This window comes from Rhynchophorus ferrugineus, unplaced genomic scaffold (assembly GCF_030347505.1).
Source record: "Rhynchophorus ferrugineus isolate W39M unplaced genomic scaffold, kcgeb_rfMv2 rfM4, whole genome shotgun sequence".
In the NCBI taxonomy this organism is placed as follows: Eukaryota; Metazoa; Arthropoda; class Insecta; order Coleoptera; family Curculionidae; genus Rhynchophorus; species Rhynchophorus ferrugineus.
Genome location: NW_027472583.1, coordinates 32,617,926 through 32,638,779, shown reverse-complemented (window position 1 = coordinate 32,638,779; position 20,854 = coordinate 32,617,926). Strand labels below are relative to the sequence as shown.

At 33.6% G+C, this 20,854-nt stretch overlaps 1 protein-coding gene across 1 annotated transcript; it reads left to right on the top strand.

Annotated features, from left to right (window-relative positions):
* Positions 1–15,237: 15,237 nt before the first annotated feature.
* Positions 15,238–20,643, top strand: LOC143196343 (uncharacterized). Its single transcript, XM_076404008.1, has 7 exons — positions 15,238–15,629; positions 15,690–15,808; positions 16,093–16,363; positions 16,421–16,588; positions 16,691–17,090; positions 20,403–20,413; positions 20,471–20,643. Exons 1-7 carry the CDS (start codon positions 15,308–15,310, stop codon positions 20,641–20,643), a joined length of 1,464 nt encoding a protein of 487 aa, XP_076260123.1. The 5' UTR covers positions 15,238–15,307.
* Positions 20,644–20,854: the final 211 nt, after the last annotated feature.

The window sequence follows — 20,854 nt, the reverse complement described above, 5'->3', positions numbered from 1 at the left end:
GTCAAATGATTAATGATAATAGTTTGTCCATTAAGAATAGTAGCAAAAATTTTAGTAACTGGTAATAATTAGACATTTATTTTAAACATGATATATTTTAGCAATGATTTAATTTATATTTAATAGGTGAGATGGAGTTAGAATTTGTTAAGAGTGATAGTCAAAGAATGTGAAATTCAGAGAATCCGAGAAGAAGAAATTAAACTAAAAAAGTAACCTGTATAAAATAAACAAAATATAAAACTGTCAACGACACACTAATGATCTAATGACAAACAAAGAAAAGAGAAGGCATTTTACATAAGAGTATAGGTACGATCATCCATTCTTTTTAGATTAGTAAATGTACAATATGTTAACTGAAAGCTCAACGTAGTCAATTCATTAATGGGGTTTGTGGATCAAGAATAGTATCAAAAATTATAGATTGATTAAAGTTGTCATACTGAAGAATAATTTTGTTGTGTCTTTGCTCGTATTCCGGTTGCTTTTCGTGCAGTGCTCGACTCATTTGCATTAATTTTTGTCGATAGCGATTTTAACCAATAATTATAATTGTCCTTCAGTTATTCTACATATTCCTCTTACATTTTATATGTTTAAACCTTTGTCTTTTTTTATCTATTTGTTTTAATATGTTCTGAATGTTCTTTGTATTTGATGCCAAAATAAAGACTTTTAAAATGTCGAAAGCGTCTTCAGATATTAAAATCGATTGAGTATATTTGCTATAGGCTTCCCACAGCATTCGATGCCCTTCAGCTACCTTCTTCTTCAAATTGAAGAAAAAAAACTTCCCGCAAAAGCGATTTACTCGGTACAAATTCAGACATTTGCACTGAAAACGGAAACTTATGGTTTCGCACAGGAAACATTTTTTATCACACGTCGACAAAATGACATATATTTTAAAGTGAATGCTGTTCGTGATGCTTCAAAATGAAGTTGGTTAGAAATATACTCGATACGGTTTAACACACAATAACATTATTTGTTGTAAACATTTTAAATTTAATTTACAGATCTGATATTTTTTAAAAAATTCATCGACTTCATCACTTCATTCATTCATCGAAAATCATTCGCTCGGCCTGGGCAACACTGATGTTTTTTTTGGAGGTTGCAAATCAACCCTCTGAAAACCCAGGCCATCATTTTCCACAAGAAGCGTTACGCACTGCGCGTCTCGCAACTTAAGATCGACACCGCAATAATTCCATGGCTGGATAACGTCACGTATCTAGGTCTTCACTTCGACCGGCGGTTCGGTTGGCATTCCCAAATCCAGAAAGCAATCCAAAAAGGTTCGAGGATAGCAAACCTGCTATATTCTCTGATCTGCCCTTCTAGCAGACTTCCCATCTCCATCAAATGCTTATTTTACAAGATGTTAATTCGGTCCGTACTCCTCTACGGATCTAATGTCTACTTCAAGTTTGTTACACCCAACCAGGTCAAACGGCTTTAAGTTTTCCAAAATAAGCTCCTCAGGAGAATATTAAACGCTCCATGGTTTGTCAGAAATAATCAAATTCATAGGGAAACTGACACTCCAGAAATCAAGCACTTCATATCTCAATCATTCCACAAACATCAACTCAGCTCAAGTTCTTCTGAAAACGCGCTTGTTCGCGAGCTGGTCGACATGCTGGGAGCTTAGCACCGCGTCACCGCTAAGCTCTCCCCCTTTTCCAGGCTGAATCGACCTTATTCGTCGCTACAGTCATAACTTTTGCCCCCATACAACAGTACCCAGTTGTGTGTTAACTCAGGTTCGCGAATCGATAGAATCGCCGGGCCCTCGTGCCCAATAACGGCTGCCCGATCAGCGGGTACCATATCCCCAAATTTAATGCAGTAGCAGTAGTGATCCACAGGGGTCAACTGTGAGGCGGTTTCGGTTTAGTGTATTGGTAAGCCCAGAGGCAGTCCCACATAACCCGGTCCAACTCCGCGACCAGGTATGCGTCATGCATTCCACCGCCTGGTTTTTAGGCCAGAACAAAAAAAAAACTGATGTTTTTAACAGGTTTTATCATGGAAATTTCAGGTATGAAAACGAACAATTAAATCCTGACTCTTGTTTTTGCTTAAGTACTTATACATACAATACAATTTTGGACGAAGCAGCACTACGCCGTTTTCGTTTTAGATATAAAAAGACAAAACGTGACGCAAGTTACCTTCTCGCCCTCCATTTTCAATGTGCAATAAGTTTTGAGTAAGTGAACGAATGACCGTCATCATCTTTATATCTCGCATATTAACAGGTCAATTGAAAAGTACCCGGCCTGACACATAGATGGCGCTACTAGAATTAAATCCATATGATTTTTAGTTAGCCCTAACCCTCAGAAGATGCGTGTATAAATTTGACAGCTGTCGGATCATTATTTTGTGAATTATAGCATTTTCAGTGAAGCAACTTTTGTTATTGTGAAAAAATGGATAAAAAGGGATTTCGCGTGTTGATAAAATATTGATTTTTGAAGGGAAAAAATATAGTTGAAGTAAAGACGGTGAAATCAGTGGACACCCAAAAGATGTTGTTACCGACGAAAACACTTAAAAAATCCACTAAATGATTTTGAACAACCGTAAATTGAAATTGAATGAAATAGCATACACTCTAAAGATATCAACTGAACGTGTCCATCACATCATTCACGAATATTTGAGTATGAGAAAGCTCTGTGCAAAGTCGGTGCCGCGCGAGCTCCCTTTTGACTAAAAGCAACGACGAGTTGATGATTCGGGGCAGGGTTTGAAGATGATCAAGCAATGGATGAAACATGGCTCCATTATTTGACTCTGAAGTCGAATCGACAGTCATTCGAGTGGACTGCACACGATGAACCCGCTCCAAAGCGTGGGAAAACGCATCAGTCGGCTGGCAAGGTTATGACGTCTGTATTTTGGGATGCGTATTCAATAATTTTCATTCACTACCTTGAAAAAGGAAGGACCATCAACAGCGACTATTACCTAGCGTTATTGGACCGTTTGAAGGACGAAATTGGCGAAAACGGCCGCATTTTAAGAAAAAGAAAGCTGCTTCACCAAGACAACGCACCGTGTCAAAAATCCATGAATTGGGCTTCGAATTACTTTCTCATCCATCGTATTCTCCAGATATGGCCCTCAGCTACTATTTCTTGTTCTCAGATCTCAAAAGAATTCTCGCTGGTAAGAAATTTTCGTCGAGTAAAGAGATAATCGTGGAAACTGAGGCCTGTTTTGAAGCAAAGAACAAATCTTACTATAGAAATGGTATCGAAAAGTTGGAGGGTCGCTATAATCAGTATATCACTCTTGAAGGGAATTATGTTGAATAAAATAAACTAATTTTTCCAAAAAGATATGTTTTACTATGGTAGCCCGGGGAGTTTTCAATTGAACTGTTGTATGAACTGCGACCTGCTTCATTGAACAAGTATTACTGAATATATTCGAATTTTAAGCTATTTTTAGGAAAAAAATGCTTTTTTTCTTGTAGTACTAAACTTAGATAAGTCGTTTTTATTATACTTTTCATTTTGTAACAAAGATAAATAAGATTTTTTGTTATTATTGTTGATTTGCGAGTGAAAGTGTAAAAAAAATTAAAGCGCCACATTTTTATTTTGTAAAGCGTAGTCCTTAACAATAGTGATAAAACCATCATTTATCTATTAACTATTCAATTAGCGTTCCTGTTTTGTTGTTTTCTAAAGGTGTGAAATCAATTATTCCGTTTTCCATATCGTAGCCAACGAGCCTTTGTCTTGAATCACTCCAATCGTTTCAGCGGAATGATACGGAAAATCTGTTTTTATTTTGCATATTGTTGTTTGTCGGAAATAGCTCCTAAATTGTTTTTTAATTTAGATTAGACTTGGCTACTTATTACGGTTGCATAACTCGTACTGTTATTAACGCTTTCGCGTTATAATACTGACATTATTACGATTCGGTTCTAGGAAAATCTGGAGTGAATAATTGACATAGGCCAGTAAAATTTTATAATTATGCTGAGAAAAAATACACAGTAGAAATCGGTTCGAAATTATAGCAATTTGCGTTTAATGGCGATTTTAATTTCGCTTAAAATAATTGTTATATATTATAAAATGCAGTTGGAAGCATAAACAAATCATTGAATATTAATTGCCTTAAAAAGTCCGTACATTTCTTGGAATCACGTATTAACAACCGAATACCCAGAATTAAACAATAGAGAAAATAAATTCCCTAAACTGCCAATAATGAAGCTGATAAATACATAAAATGTAAAATGACTGGCAGTATTAGTAAGTGTCTTAATTAATTTGTTGTGGTTTATAATAGATCACATAGATAAAACAATACCATGTTTTTCTTTCAGCAATAGGCTAGATGACTAATAAAGAATCACATAAATATTGATTAATAATTATAATAATATTGCTATAGGGAAATTATTAAAAATACATTTATTTTAAAATTAAAAGTGGGATAGCTAAGATTTCATCAGAAGTAAAACGCGAAATTTCAACTTTCACCATGGTAAGTCAAACCCCAGGCACTACAAAACACTGACGTCACTTTACGTTTCCTGTCCATCATTTCCGCATTCCAACATTTGAAGTTCTTAGCGCGTTCGATTTTATTTGGATTCTATTCCATTTTTTTGGATCTTATATTTCAGCGTTAAAAAATTGGTTTTGTGCAACCAATGGAAAGAAAAGATAAATGAAAAAATTGAACTGGGATTTATCAAGGCAAATTGCCCGAAATTGATTCATCGATAATGACTGTACTGTAACTGAAATAATAATTTTAAAAGGAATACTAGTACTGTTACAGAATTGAGGTGAATGAGTATTCTAGACACACCATGAAATATATTAGAGTATTGAAGAATATTAATAATAATACTATTAGTATAGCACTTGACAAGAAAATTAATAAAAACAGGTAATAGCTCTTAAAGAGTACCTAATAATAGCATGATCACCGATAAGGGAATATGGAAATAGTATTATTGAAATCTAGTGCTTTATATATGCTAAGACAAATCAAAAGTGTATCGATGGCACACCTACTGAAAATTTTGATGATATTAATTTGAAGATACAAATACAAATGTATTTGACAGGGCTACCAAAATATTTGTTTTATATAGTTGATTGTAACTACAATACAGAAGTTCTAAATCATATGTATTCTATGATGGATGTTTGATTTTCTTAAATTCTTAGCTGCTGCATTGTATCAAATTACCTTGTAACATTTGTGTAAATAAAATGAAATGACTTTTTTAGTTACTTCTACAATATTTCATCAAGTATTTTACTAAATCTCTATTTAGACGTGTTTTGAGATATTAACTTCTCCTATGATTTCTTAAATTAGATATCTGCTTAGTTTCTTTTGCTTTACTTAATTTCGATGACAACATTTGATTGATACGTTATCTGTATATACATATTAATGATGTTTGAAACTTTTTTTTGCTATAACACAAATATCAGGCTATTAAAACTTGATAAAATATCATTGTTTAATCAAACATCAGTCACCTTAACTTGGTGAAGTATAGACCATAGAACTATTTAATGTACAAGAAACCATATATTTGATACTTTTCGTAATCTAACTATAATGAGATATGATTGACAATTGATGTTTCTGAAGGCTTTAATAAAACAAAATATTTCTTTGTATTTTGAGAATATATGATTATTCAGTAGTTAGAAGAGTTCAGTTAGAAAAATTTTCTTCTTTCTAGTTGGCATTGGAATCTTTGGCAGAAACGACTAAACTCATTACATTATATTAAACATATTTCTCCATATTATTTGATAACTAAATAGAACCAAATAATTCGGGGTTCATATACACAATAAACCAAACAAACGAGGCCTAACCTCAAATGTTATCAACTGTTTTATTTACCTCAATATTATATTAATTATACTATAGTCATAATTAAAGCTGCCTAAAATAGTAAACACTTACGTTAGAATAATCTTGTTGCTGTGAATACATTACCTATATTCAAACTATACTGGCTGGTTCCTGTCTTGCAAGATCTAATCATATTTTTCTACCTTGGAATCAAAATACGCAACTATCAATAAATGATAAAGTGTTTAATTATAACACAAAATTATTAAAATAATGTATAAATAAGGCCTGTACCCTGTGTATACAAGTCGTCCAGTACGACCAAAACATCTACGTCACTGCAGATTTGCAGCATTTTAGTGCGCACTTAAAATTTCACTATTTTAAATGTCAATGTTTCTTTTAAATCTGGTTCTTTGGCGAATACAGAAATAGTTTTTATTCCAGGTAAAGTAAATACGTAGAATTATTATAAAGTAGTTTTCAAAATTAGTCATCTAGCCTATTTGTACTTACTTGTCATTAAGGCGATATTATATTCTAATGGCGTAAATTTTGTTTTTTTTTGTAAGTGAAATAAAAGCTAACAATATTTTTTGCATCCAGTTTTTACTCTACGTTTATTGATATTTAATGAATATTTGAGAGAAAAATCCCTATGATGAAGTTGGGTATCTGGAGAATGGCGCACCCTTGTGGACAGGATTGCAACCCAAAATAAATAAAAGGAATATCTTAATATACACATTATAGAAAAGTCACTCATTCGTTTTCCGATTTTTTTCAGAGATTGATAAGGGCTTGCTTTGCATATGGTGACATCAGCAAGGTCACGAGCTCCTAAAACTGTTATTGCGGATGTTGACAGACGTCAATTTAATATATTGCAAGACGTATTTTTGTAAAAACGCCAGCAATTATAAGTAACAGACACAAAGTCATTATCTTGCATGACAACGCTGTCACATGCTGAAAATATTTTGAACGACCCACTTTAGGAGCTCGAACGAAAGATTCTACCGTTCCCAGCATAGTTGAAGATACAGCGCCTTCTGAGAACTACTTTTTCTTGATAGATCATTGGATATCGCCATTGTATATATATATATATATATTATTTATCTTAATAAATGGCTTTTAAAGTAAATAAACGATGAAATTACATGAAGATATCTAATAAAAATTGACAAGAATGTTAATTCACTTCTTGTGTGGGGCAGGATAAATATATACTAACGGTACACCTAATAGTTAGCAACAGGACTAAGTAAGTCTTTTTTCACTTGTTGTTGGGATTGGTCGATTCAAAGAACACATATGCATAGGTCTTATATAGGAAATAAGAATATAATTAATAGCCGCATAAACAAGAGTCAAGAACCATTCCACTCAAAGCAATTTTCAATAAAATCTTTTTAAAATGTAACCTATAATTTTCCGTTTATACACGATGACGAAGCCTCGTACCAAAGACCATCAATCTAATAATAACATCAATAATAACGACCACACTCTTTACAATTCGAATTCTTTTGTCTTCTCTGATGGTCGAGCTCGGTGCTCATGACGAAACCTTCTCGTTTTCTGATGACTTCATATAATGGGCGTGGATAAAAATTACTCTTGGCCCAGTGCATCTAAATCTAGGTCTCCATCACAAGAAAAATCACACCGAGTGTTGTAATATTGAACGGGCTGTGAGTTTTTTATGGTTTGTTTCGCGTATGAATAAAAATGAATTATCTCGGACGGTGATGCAATAACAGCACTTTGTCGTCTTGCTTTTTTCTGGTGAAAGATATAGGTATGGACAGTATGAAAAGTAGGGTGTGTTAGAAATAAAATTTTAAATTCAAATGAAAGATTGTTTTTTTGATATTCTACGTAGAAGAGATAGAATGCTGTTTGACAAGTACGAACATATAACCGAATGAGCCTTCAAAAGTTTTCCGTTTGTCAAAGGTCTGCAAAATTCTTTAAAATATTATAATTACGGGTTATAAACTGGCAAACGTTGTTTTAACGTTTTGTTTTACTAAATTTCAAATCACCGCGGTCTTTTTGAAAATATTTTTATGCGTGTTGAAGCTCCACTGAATATTAGTGCCGGAACGGTCACTAAATATCTCAAAAAGTCAAAAAAACTGTATAACCTTCAATTTACCAAAAAGAAACCGTCTTTATGCGAAACACATGACAAATCAAGATCAGCTTAATGTTAGCTGTATCAGAAATCAAATGTACGAAATTATAAAAACAGTAAGTAATTTTTTCAATTGAAACATTATTTAGTACAATTATTTCAGAGAAAATTGTTAGTCTGAAAAGTATCAATAAAAAGCCAAAAGATATGCAGTTATTTGAGTTATGCAGAACATCATCATAAACTTCATACACTGTTGGGTAATATATAATTTAAGTGTGTGAAGGGTTTAATGTAACTTCTAGACATTGCTTTTAAAAGAATACAGTTTTTAAAAACATACAACAAAATCAAGGAAGAATTATTATATCAATTTTTATATTTAGATGAGCCATGGATATTTTATGGTACATTGGATCACTCATGGCCAGATGATAATAAATATAGTGTAAAAACAACAAAAGTTGATGGAAGAAGGTAAACATTGGAATAACTATCGATTAGGTTTTGTTAGACATAACATTTATTAATAATTCATTGTAGACATATAGTTATTCATGCTAGATACAGGAATGGTTTAATTCCTAGTGCAGAATTAGTGTTTTCCTCTAAGTCCAAGGATGATTAACATGGAGAAATTAATCATAACTTGCTTTTGCAGTGGTTTGAAAATCAGATTTTAAATAATTCGGAGGCAACATCTTTTCCATTAATGTACACTGGTGGAGAAGATGCCAAAAAACAAAGGCTGAAATTAAGGAATGGCTTAAAGTATATAAAATAGGTTTTGAAGAAACCATCTTAAAGAATAAACTATTTTAAATTGTTACTCGGTAATTATAAATGAAATATTTAATTGTAATTACTCGAGTCAATGATCTTCTAAGTTATGGATACTAGTAGTGTAGTTATTTAAATTATAAACCTGCAGAAGAGTTCTCCTAGGAAGAGTCTAATATTACCTCTGTACTCTAAAATTGTTTTCCATACAATAATGTTTGAGGTCCTAATGAGCCCGAAATCATAATTTGCGAATAAGGTAAATATTGAAATAAGTCGTACTTTAATTAGCCGATTTTAATTTTGGTGTTTGAGCTATGTTAGCACAATCTTTATTTTAACAGAAAGTAATCGTTTTCCCGTAAATTAAGTATTTTTCACGAATGTTTACAAATACATGTTGCAAGAAGGTTCGAACAATAATCTGAGTTTATTATCTTACCATTTTGGGGATAATCTATGTGCAGAATTATTTTTCAGTCATCATATAATGAACTTTAGTGGGGACGATTTTTATTCAACTGTATAATCATGACTTTTTTTCATATTTTCAAACTTTAGGCCTTTCGACCTATTTGTACTACTGTGGAAATTAGTTTAGGCATCTAATGTATTTGAGTGTGGCGTCTGTTTGTGTGAAGTTTATTTATACCGGAATTACTTTAAGATAACAAAAAATACTCAAAACACATATACATTAGTTCGGAACATTCGGTTCAGATAAGCTAGCTTCTAAGATTTCGATTCTTAAATATGTGAAAAATTGGGTGGGTGTCAAGGCATAACATTTAAGTTGAGGATAGTGCAGATGCCAAGAGCTAGACGGAATACGTTAACATTTCCTCCCCTTGAAAGACATCCGATAGTGTTAATAAACAAATATATTTCGAGAAGTGTATTGACCTTGTAGACGCGTGGTAAAGGTGCATTTCAGGGAATATTTTGGGTGTATATTTTTCACCAAAACGAGAGAATCATTATTGGATAGATCTAATAACTCTTAGTTAGATAGCGAGAAGAACCGTTAAGCGAGCCTAATTTGTCGGTACGAGGTACCCAAGGAAGAACCAATAGTGTATAAAATTCGATGTATCCATTTAATTAAATAATATCTTTATCTTCATACATAGTCTGTACATACGGTCTTCACACAATCAACAAGAAAAATTTACGCAACAACTATGTTTATATTTCTGTATATTCTTTCTTTTTGCTAATCTGTTTTTCACATTTTAAGGGATAAAAACATATAAAAAATGACGGCCATTTTTTACTTCCCTTTTCATTAGCCTGTCGAGGCATTAGTCAAAAATCAAAGCCAGATGATAGAATGGAGTGGCCGCCCGAAGTTGCTCTATCGAAAGGTGAATGGACCTTGTACCAAGCACTTTGGAGCGTAGAAGTAAATTTATGATAACATTCGCGATTCGGGTGGACCCCTCATAAAGCCACAAGATGAAGGGAGTTCTTCATGGAGATCTAAAGTCATGACATGAGCGTGTTTCATTCAACACGCTACGAGTAGGTATTTCAAAAACTTAATTTCCTGGTGACGATCAAACAATAGACAAATCTCGGGCAGCGATAAATTTATTAAAAGCCAGTGGGGAAACATTGTTTCAATGGCTTCACGTTTTGCTTACGCATATTTGACGAACGGAGAGAATACCGTTGACATGGAGGACAGTAAGAATTGTTCTTATATATAAAAAAAAAAACAGATAGTAGACATTCTAAAAATTATCTTGGAAAATGTGGAATAAATTATTGGAAAAGTACACATAGAAATCAACATATGTGGCTTTAAAGAGTTCGTTGTGAAATATACTAAAAAGGTTAGGCAATTTTGTAAATAAAATTTTCGCACTCCATCAGTTTAAGAACGTATTAGATGCAGAAAAAATGCGATAACTGATTACAATAAATTTTCGTTCTGTTTTCAACAGTATAAATTATTATTCAATTTGGGCAGCTTTGGAAGCTGAACATACTCTCCTAACATACTCTCCTAAAAATTATTAAACTTCTTCAGGCATCTTACGATGATTGCATTGGTTGTGTGCAATTGCGAAATGATTTGTCAGATTTGATATCCGAGCCGGTGTTTGCCACGAGCATGTCGTCTCCCTACTGCCTTTCAACAAAATAGCGGACACATCATTTATTCCATATACAAATAAATAACAAAATCGGTCTTAAACATTTTGTTATGACCTAAAACATGTGATCTCTGAATAGTCTAGCGAAGAAACCTGCATCCCAAGTTAAAGAGAATCTGCTTTTCTCATTTAGTGATGGATCCTTTCACTTATTTTGTGGTATCATTCTGGTATGACATCATGATAGTATTTCATAATCATTTCGACGCTGTTCTGAATTATTACAATTGTAGGGCTAATTTTAAGTCCAAAGCGTAATATACATTCAAATGAAACAATACGAAATAACTTAACATCTTAAATAAATACACCAGAGATTAAAAAATAATATAACAGTTACTTCAATAAACAATCCATTTTCCAGTCAATTTTTCAACCAATGAATGGAAAAATAAATAAAGTAAATTCTAAGCGTGCAAAATCTTGATGTCGAAGTGGTTTTAAAAACTAAATATAAACGTACCTGAGGATCCAACTTTCAATGACAAGGGTGAAATAAAAATACACATGAAATATAACAAGTATCCTTGACTATTGCATCAGATAATTCCAATGTCAGGTTATAATGAAATATAATGATACTGACGGTTAATATTACTGGAAATTAATATTGCGTGTAATTAATTATGCTGGTGGATCATAGTAAATGTGGAGACAAGTAATGGGTCTCTATTGGATGATATTAATAATATAATAATAGACCATGGCAATACTACCCAATATTAATGACGAAATAAGCAGGAGGAACGTATTACGACATTCACCATGAGGGACGTATAGACAACAATAACGTAAAAGGGGTAATAGCGATAATTGATTGCAATGATAATGATAATAAAGGGAAAGTAACACGCGACGTGCCATCTTTTACCCAAACACTAACAATAATGGGCGTGCAATGAACAACAAGAGAAGCATATGCACTAGATCTTACCACAAATATTAGTAGGCGGTGTAAAGTCAATGGCAGATAAATGAATAAACTCTTGCAGTTGTGTACTCACTTCTCTTAACTCCGGTTATGATGAAGGTGCTATGCCCACAAGGGAAAAGACAAAGTAGCATCTGGGATTATATTTCTGGTTATTTTGTAGACCGTTATTCCATTCTATGTAAAATTCGACATGCCTCAAGGTCGCCACAACACCTCTTCCCAGAATTTTACATACAATTATTTTAAGCAAATAAAAGCACAAAATTTATGAAAAAAAGTCAAATACAAAATACTGATATACCAAACAAAATGTGCTGCATGAAAAGGGCTTTGAAACATATGATTAATCGAAACGGTTGTGGTCGGTACGGTTGCGATCTGGTATGGCTGTTGATATCTTCCGGTCCTACAGATACCGTTGCTTCATCGTCGCACTTGAATGTGGTCCATCGACGACGTTGAAAACAAGCTATTTTTCGGACAGGGCTCCCGTAATCGACGCTGTGGGAGGATTGATTGTTCGACGACGTGGTAGCTTATTTTCTTCGACGACGAGACGTTGGCAATTCTGGTACCTCGGCGAAGACATGACGAGTCTACGGTGACTGCAATCGGTACCTAGCTTCTGGAACTGCTCTGTGACTAAGCCGTAGTCACATACGTTACGGTCATTCAGAGAAAACAAATAACGACGAAACGAGCGAAGGAAGACATTTTGAAAGAAATAAAATTCTCTAAAGGTTCAAAAGATTGTGAAAGAAATAAAATTTGGACAAAAAAAATGAATTGGAAATAATGAAATGAAATTTAAGGTTCATTATTCCAGCATTAAAATAAAATTTAATGAGCAACAAATGTTTGAATGAATGTAATGTTGAGGGAATAATGGTAAAATCGAAAACGAATCGAATTAAAAATATTGAAACAAAAATATAACGGCCACGTAAAATATACCATGTGGCACGTACCCTCCATTCACGAGTCCAAACCCAATTTAGCGAAAGATCACGTCGGGGTCACCACTTTAGGGTAAATTAGATGGCTCGGTGAATGGAGGTAAAACGAAATGAAACGGTGGTTTTTACATTATGTGACCGTTATTTATTGAAGTTATATAAACATGTGGAAAATACAAAATAGATAAAACGGATGGCAGCGGTGTTACCCGGAGACGAGGCTTGGGCAGTCAATGGTGGCACGTCTAAACCAAACCATGGTCGAGTACTGAATGAATGGAAATGCCCGTCAATGATATCCTAGATAAACGTCTCAGGGTTGCCAGCTATTCGTTATCGGGTTCTAGTTGGCGCTGCTGGCACCCCGCCCGTGTCCAACATCTAGTATTATATTTCTAGGTATTTTGTAGACCGTTATTCCACTATGTAAAATTCGACATGCCTCAAGGTCGCTAAAATACTACGTTTCAAATTATCAATACTTCATAATTATAACAGTTACTTTGCCCACTTTGGCATTAGTTTCTGGCTTATAAAATAGTTATAATTTATAATTTGTAGTTCCAACCATAAAATTATAATTCACAACGATTTATGAATTTTACGATAGATACGATATTTAATAAAATAAAGAAAAATAAAATGGATACATATAATTGTATAAATAGATAAATAAAGACATAGAAAATAATAAATGGAATAAAAAAGAATGGAATGAAAAAGCTGCAAAACGTAGTAAAATCAGCAGAATAAAAAAGGTACTATCTATGGGCGTCACATTTTCATAAATGAGACTTTTATGAAGTTCTAACATCCCTTGGATATATTGAGGTATTACATATCGCAAATACAGCCCGAGGAAAAAGAAGCAAACATCTCAATTCATGGAATGTAAGTGCTTCTGTTGCTGGATATCCACCAAGGCGCCAAATCCCACAGTTAAAAAGACACGACAATCTCGCCTATTTCACTTATCACACATTTTCATTCAAACTATTTTAAATGACCCAGAACTTAAAAAACGAAAAATCGCAACGATTTATGATTTCCTCGAATGGTATATGTCTTTGTCTGTGTTGCAAGAAAAAAATATCGAGAAAATATATGTAGGGCTAATTTTAAACCCAGGGCGTGAAATAAATATTATATTTAACAATATATTAAAAAACATTGTAACATCTTAAATAAATAAAGACAGAGATGGAAATAAGTGATGTAACTACTTGCATAATAAATGGCAAAATAAATAAAGAAAAAAAGCGTGCGAGATTTTGATGTCGAGGTGGTTGGGTGACCGTTTTGAAAACGTAAAGAAAACGTACCTGAACAACAAATATTCAATAACAAGGGTGAAATTAAAAATATACATGAAACAACACAGGGATCAGTGATTATTGCTATGATGGAATAACCAGGATGATTAAAAACAGTCTAATCGATAATAGTCAATAATATTGACGAAAAATTATAATGCAACAGACAATAACGGTAACTGATGGAAATTATAAACTATACTAGAATGAAGTATGATATCTCCACACGATAGGAAGGGAATGAACGCACGACATACCAGCTTATGTTCTAACATTAACAATAATGAACGTACAATGATATCCAGGGAATCAAATGATTGAGATCCTGCCACTAAGGTTAGTAGGCCTCGCTAGGATTAAACAAAGAACCCAAATAAATAAATAAGTAATATTCTTGCTATTGTACACTCACTTTCCCAGCTCCAGCTATGATGAAGAAAACTTGCTTTTGTATAAGGTACCAATTTGCCATCTCATACGCTACTTTTCTAAAATATTTTCTAAGAGATCAATGAAAGACACAAAATATAGCGCGAAGAAAACATTTGCGACAATTAAGTCATTTAGTTATTACAAAACTTATTCAATCTTATATATAAAAATGAATCGCAAAATATGTTCCTAAGCGCATAACTCAACAACGCCTGGACCAATTTGGCCAAATCCTTTTTTAAAATGTTCGTTGAAGTTCAGGGATGGTTTTTACGGCGAGAAAAATTAGAATTATTGCTGGAAAAACCCTAAAAATAGCCCTTTTTGTTTGAATTTGTTTCGTGTATCAGTTGACAATTCATCTGTCATCTGTCAAAAGTCATCTGTAACAGACAACTTTTTTTTTTTAAATTTGATATGACTTGAACTCAAATCCTTTTAATCCGTACGAATTGTTTTATTTATTTAAAATTTTTTATTTGTTTAAAATTTAATTCAAATTTTAAATAAATAAAACAATTCGTACGGCTTAAAAGGATTTGAGTTCAAGTCATATCAAATTTAAAAAAAAAAGTTGTCTGTTACAGATGACTTTTGACAGATGACAGATGAATTGTCAACTGATACACGAAACAAATTCGTATATCGTGTTTTGTGCAGAGTGTTTAGTTAGTTAGTGTTTGTTTAGTTCGTGATTAGTGAAAAAATAATTTATATTTGATATGCCTCCTATAAGACGAAGCAATTTAGGTAGAAGAACCAGAAATGCTATAAACCAAGCTAATTACCGATCTAATCGTACTGCACAAGAACGTGACGACGGAAATGAACGTGAAAGAATTCGGATATCACAAACGCGTGAAGCGCGAGCGCGACATTCAACTAATAATCGCGCAAGTTTGAATCCAGCTGCTTTCAGTTACGATGTGTCAATTGACTACAGTAACTACCAATGTGTTGTTATTGGTTCTATGAACTTGGTTTGCTCACACTGTAAGGCATTAAAATACAAAAACGATGCCAATGGATTGTGTTGCGCAAATGGTAAAGTGAAATTGATACAATTGGATCCACCACCAGAACCATTGTACTCATTGGTTTCAGGAATAGGAACAGATTCTATACACTTTTTGACACATATTCAACAATATAACAATTGCTTTCAAATGACTTCATTTGGGGCAACAAATGCAGTTCGGGAAAATTTTATGCCAACTTTCAAGGTATGTATTATAGCAGTTACTCATAATTATTTTAGCGAACAAAATTTTCTGTCACCAAAGTTAAGATGTGTTACTAATCTTCAATTTCTTAATCATTACGAAATATATCACTTAGTCATCATATTATATGGTGATTCAGTTTCAGTGACACTTTTATTATATTTTATATTTGATAGATATTAGTTAAAACTAAATATATACTTTTTAAGATCAAATATTATTTAAGTTTGATCATTGACAATCCATTAATTTATACCACACCATAATATTTTTTTTATTTACAGATACAAGGGCAAATATATCACAGAGCAGGTTCACTGTTACCAGTGTCAGATAGCGACAACAAATTCCTGCAAATTTATTTTATGGGCAATTCACCACAAGAAATTGATCTGCGTTGTGCACATAACAATTTAGTAAAAAGGTCTATTGTAGAACAATTACAAACTTTATTTCATCAACACAATCAATTGATTATATTGTTTAAAACTGCCCTGGATCTGATGCCATCCGATAATCACAAAATTGTAATCAGAGCTGATAAAACACCTGCAGGTCAACATACAAGACGTTTTAATGCACCAACTATTGATGAAGTTGCTATCGTTGTAGTTGGAGAAAACTTGGAATCCCGTGATATTGTTTTACATCGTCGGAATTTTCAATTACAACCTATAAAGGAAACACACCGCTCATATGATGCACTGCAATATCCCATTATATTTTGGCAAGGTGAAGATGGCTACGATTTATCAATAAAAATGATAAATCCCATTACAGGTAACTAAAATATTAGTTTAGCTATGGCGATAATATCTCAGTCACTATATTATGTATTTTAATTTTATATTTGAATGTTATTAAAACAAAATCTGTTTACAGGTTCTGAAACCAACAAAAAAGTCAGTTCAATGAACTATTATTCATACCGCCTAATGATTCGGGAAAATGCAGATAATCACATATTGAAATGTCGGCGATTATATTACAAATATGTTGATGACATGTATGTTAAAATTGAAACGGAGAGATTAACATTCATCAGGTTGAATCAAACCAAACTCCGATCTGAAGAGTATATTCACCTTCGAGATGCGATTAATACTGATGGAAATGCACAGAATGTCGGTCGGATGACTATTCTTCCAGCAACATACATCGGAAGCCCTCGGCATATGCACGAATATGCTCAAGATGCCATGTCGTATGTTCGTCATTATGGTACAGCAGATTTGTTCATCACATTTACATTCAATTCGCAATGGATAGAAATTAAGCAGGAGTTATTACCTGGGAAATCATCCATTGATCGTCATGATATTACAGCCAGAGTCTTTAGACAAAAGTTGAAATCTTTAATGAATTTCATCGTAAAACATAATGTGTTTGGTGAGACACGCTGCTGGATGTATTCTGTGGAGTGGCAGAAACGAGGATTGCCACATGCACACATTTTGATTTGGTTGGTTGAAAAGATAAGGCCAAATGAAGTTGATGCAGTGATATCAGCTGAAATCCCTAATGTACAAGTAGATCCTGGATTGCATGAGGTAGTTATCAAAAACATGATACATGGTCCCTGTGGAACTCTTAATCAAAATTCACCGTGTATGATGGATGGTAAATGTTCAAAACGATATCCACGGACATTAATATCGGAAACAATTACTGGTAATGACGGTTATCCATTGTATCGTCGCAGATCGACAGCAGACAATGGAAAATCAACAATTGTCAAATTAAATTAACAAGATATTGAAATAGATAATCGTTGGATTGTTCCATATTCACCCATTTTATCAAAGACATTCAAAGCACACATCAACGTTGAATCTTGCCATTCAGTGAAATCGATTAAATACATTTGCAAATATGTAACCAAAGGGAGTGATATGGCTGTGATTGGAATTGGTGCAGAGAATTCTAATGATGAAGTTACCCAATACCAAATGGGCCGCTATGTCAGTAGTAATGAAGCAGTTTGGCGAATATTTTCTTTTCCTATTCATGAGAGACACCCTTCTGTTGTTCACTTAGCTGTGCATTTAGAAAATGGACAAAGAGTGTATTTTACAGCACAGAACGCAGTACAAAGAGCTGCTCAGCCACCATCTACTACATTAACCAGTTTTTTTGAGACATGCCAAAACGATGATTTCGCACAAACATTGCTATATTCTGAAATGCCAAAATATTATACCTGGAATCAATCCTCAAGGAGATTTATACGACGGAAACAAGGAAAACCAGTTCCAGGATATACAGATGTATATTCCACCGATGCGATTGGCCGGATTTATTCAGTACATCCAAGCAATGATGAATGTTTTTATTTACGACTGCTATTAGTCAATGTACGTGGCCCAACATCATTCCAACAGTTACGAACTGTTGATGGTGAATTGTGTGGATCCTACAGAGAAGCCTGTCAACGTTTGCAATTGCTTGAAAATGACGCTCATTGGGATCAAACTCTCAATGATGCTGTAATATCATCACACACTCATCAAATACGAACATTGTTTTCTATAATCATATCTACATGCTTCCCATCAAACCCAATTGATTTGTGGATGAAGTACAAAGATTATATGTGTGATGATATTTTGTATCAAATACGGAATAGAATGGGAAATCCAAATATACAAATCAGTGAAGAAATTTACAATGAAGCATTGATTTCAATTGAGGACATGTGCTTGATAATGTCAAACAAACTATTAATTCAATTAGGCCTGACCGCGCCCAATCGTCCAATGCATGACGCTTTTAACCAAGAGTTGCATCGAGAAAGACTGTATGATCTCAACGCTTTGAAAGAATAAATTCAAACAAATCTTCCACTGTTAAATGAACAACAGAAGTATGTATTTGAAACTCTTATGAAAGTAACAAATGATGAAACTGGAGGGATTTATTTCTTAGATGCACCTGGTGGTACAGGAAAAACTTTTTTTAATTCATTAATATTAGCAACAATTCGCTCACAAAATAAAATTGCACTTGCACTCGCTTCGTCGGGAATCGCAGCAACTTTGCTTGAAGGTGGTCGAACAGCCCATTCAGCACTAAAATTGCCATTAAATATGCAAAGCAATGAAACTCCAACCTGCAACGTTTCGAAGAACTCTGCAATGGCAAAGGTTTTGCAGCAATGTAAATTGATTGTTTGGGATGAATGCACGATGGCACATAAAAAATCTTTGGAGGCTTTAGACAGAACCTTAAAAGATCTACGTAGCAATAATAACCGATTTGGTGGTGCAATGATTTTATTAGCAGGAGATTTTCGTCAAACATTGCCAGTGATTCCACGATCAACGCCAGCTGATGAACTCAATGCATGTCTAAAGTCCTCCAATTTGTGGAAACATGTTAAAGTACTTCATTTAAGCAAGAATATGCGTGTCGAGTTGCAAAATGACCAATCTGGAAACATATTCTCTAAACAACTCATTGACATTGGTAATGGCAAATTTCCTATAGACATGTTGACGGCTTGCTTTTGCTATGACTATAAACAAGTCCCAGGGGCAATCATTAAGTGTTTGTGGTATTAATCTAGAAAACCCATGTTTCTCACATGGTCAATTGTATGTTGCCTGTTCCCGTGTTGGAAAACCATCAGATTTGTTTATCTATGCGCCAGGTAATCAAACAAAAAACATCGTATACCACAAAGCAATATAATGATAATAATAATAATAATTATGATTCACATGATTAACAATAAAGCGATTACTTACTTTTCAATCCTTATATATGTTTTATTTAATTATTTTTTATTCACAACGCCCTATCACCAGGGTGATGGTTCTGTTCAGGAGAATTTTTTAAAATACGTAGGCACAAAAACTGCCACATTACAAATCTTTTTGACAGGACGAAGTCTGTCGGGTCAGCTAGTCTGTATATAAAATTGACCCTTAACAAGGTTTTGCAATAAACATTGCAAAAAAATACACCTTTTATCCAATAAACGATGATTGGGCAAAAACTAATCACGATCGTGCGACTGGCGAAAAAATTAATTCGAAACAAAATAGCGAAAATTTTTCTCAACATTTAAGGTACGATGCTCTCGCATCGTATGACCCACATATCGACCGAATACATTTTAAAGTATCTAGTAATTGCAGTAATTATTCAATTGATTAGATACATGTGTAACTAGCGATGTATAGAAAAATGATCGTTCTGGTTTTTTTTTCGACATTTTATTCTAGTCCTAATTGACTCCTTTTAATGCCAGAACTGCTAATCGACAATTCTGCGAAGGTTCTTATTTGTTTTAGATATTTTGCAACGAAATGCTTTTTACTGATTATGACAGATTATTGTATTTATATATTGAGTGTATAAAAAGCATCCGGTCTTCTTTTTGATAAAAAAAAACATGATTGTTATACAGTGAAATAAAAATATGTTCAAAGTGGGCTCCATATGCCGTTACAAATTTTGTCGATACCCCACAAATTGTCTCTATGTAAAAATTTCCGCCTATGATTTAGATTTCCTATAGATTTGGCTACTTTCTCAACTTAACCTCTTTCCAAATAGTATCTGAATAAAATACGTGTAATGAACACCGCAGGCATAACTTCCGTAAGTTTTTTGGAGGAGATACATGTTCTAAGTATTTTTTCACGAATTGCACTGCAGGCAGTACGAACTATACCATGAAGAATGCTAGAAGGCTCAACATTTGTATCAACATATCGGTCATGTATTTTGTAGCATCATTGTGTCCATTAAAATCTTGGAGAGACAACTTCTTGGCAAATACTAGTTCACACTTACCAGTATCTAATCATATCATTGTCAAAGATGCTTAAAGAAGTGGATAATTCTTAAGGGATCATGATCAGCTTCCTAAACTGCTCAAAATGAGAATCAGTATATACAGTCCAAAGCAGAGACAAAATACCTGCTTGGCTTTATCGGTTTTTCTCCTTGCGAGCTTCCCAAATTTCCTTTATATGACCCCACGATAGTTTTTACAGTATTTACTATAATTTTTTTTCAGTGTAAAAATAATTATCTATC